General features: G+C 36.3%; 1 protein-coding gene across 1 annotated transcript in view; it reads left to right on the top strand.

The window, feature by feature from the left end:
- Window positions 1-1,563, top strand: part of LOC109840045 (leucine-rich repeat extensin-like protein 5) — an 11,972-nt gene that overhangs the window by 9,454 nt on the left and 955 nt on the right. The window contains exon 5 of the mRNA XM_020408538.1: window positions 517-626. Coding sequence (XP_020264127.1) covers window positions 517-626 — 110 coding nt within the window. The remainder of the gene's footprint in view (window positions 1-516; window positions 627-1,563) is intronic.

Below are 1,563 nucleotides of genomic sequence, written 5' to 3' on the forward strand. Positions count from 1 at the left end.
TCCATAGGTACCATTATTTTTCCTTGTTGCATGATGATGATGCAGTCCATTTTTAATATGTTTGTGTGCCAGTGTGCTGGTTTCCATAATTTGAAAGAATTTTTTTCCTTTTCTTAATGCATTCAAATGAAACAAAGTTTGCATATACCAACATATGATGAGAATAGGGTTAATAGTGGATAGATCGCATGTGATATCGCCCAATTGTGGATAGACCACTTATAGTTCTATTGTTGAGATGGACCCCTGAGTGAATTTTTCTTCTCTTTTACCTTCAGTGAAAGAGAATTCTTTTTTGACAAATAGACCTCCTGAGGATAAAATAGTCAGAAAATTCACTCAGAGGGTCCATGCAACTATAGAACTACAGGGATCTATCCGCAATTGGTCGATAGTGCATGGGGTCTATCCACAAGTAATCTATTAGAATACCCACATTCTTCCATTTATATTCTCTTCGTTTTCTGTTTCTTTTTATTTTTATTTTTTTTACTTATTGATGATATTTTTCTACAGAACATCAAGTTGGTAATGTAAGGTGCGGGAAATGCCGAGTGTTGCTGATGTATCCTTACGGAGCTCCATCTGTAAGATGTTCCTCATGCCGTTTCGTGACCGAAATTAGAGTAAGATGCTCCTATCTTTATCTTGTTGTCATTCATTCACTTCAAGCACTCTCATCTATAAACATGAGCTGTCAATATTCTACCTATAAGCCACAACAGGTTGTGTGCGCATCTCACCTCTCATAGTATTGCACTCAACGAGAACCATTTGTACCTTACTATAGTACGACACTAACCCACTCTCAATGTCCTAGTCCCAGCCAACAATTCTGAACCAATAGCACACCCTTAAAGTTTTCTTTTTTGCAATATGCCACTGTTATGGCATAATGGCAGATTGAAATTAATTGAATCAGCATTTTTTCTACCATTAAACATCTTTTCTGTTAAAAAGGATAATTTGGTAACATCCATTACTTATGTAGGTGGGGCATATTGGTAATATCCAGTCCATCTGGATGAATTATGCTCTTCTTCACTCTGACCTGCACATGTGGCATGAACCTGCTGGGAAGTAATTTTATTTTTCTTAAAAGGCTTCTTTCCATAATATATGAATTGTCTGAGCTGATACCATCCTTGGAAAGTTATTGCTCCTTGAAACTTGAAGTGAATGTAGTCTCCTACCTGGTAAATGATAAATAAACAGAGAATCCTTGGTTGAGGTATGGTTTTTGCTGATGTAGGCCTGATTCTGCCCTTTTCAAGAAGTGAATTTAGAGAAGGAAAGTGGCCCCGGGTATTTTAACTTATCATTTTACAGGACAAAATAGTCTTACTAATTCAATAAGTAAACCTCCTTGTAAGTGCCAAAAAAAAAGTTGGACGATGCCCACAAAAAAAAATCCCAACTTGTGAGGAAAAAATAAATAAATAGAGATTACCAAACATGATCTTGGACGCTTACAAGTGAAAGCACACTTATTATTTAAAAATAAGTCACTTCCCAAACATACCTCTTATCTGAGTGGGTGTAGGGAGGATTGCATATTCCTTT

The sequence above is a fragment of the Asparagus officinalis genome, chromosome 5 (assembly GCF_001876935.1).
Source record: "Asparagus officinalis chromosome 5, Aspof.V1, whole genome shotgun sequence".
In the NCBI taxonomy this organism is placed as follows: Eukaryota; Viridiplantae; Streptophyta; class Magnoliopsida; order Asparagales; family Asparagaceae; genus Asparagus; species Asparagus officinalis.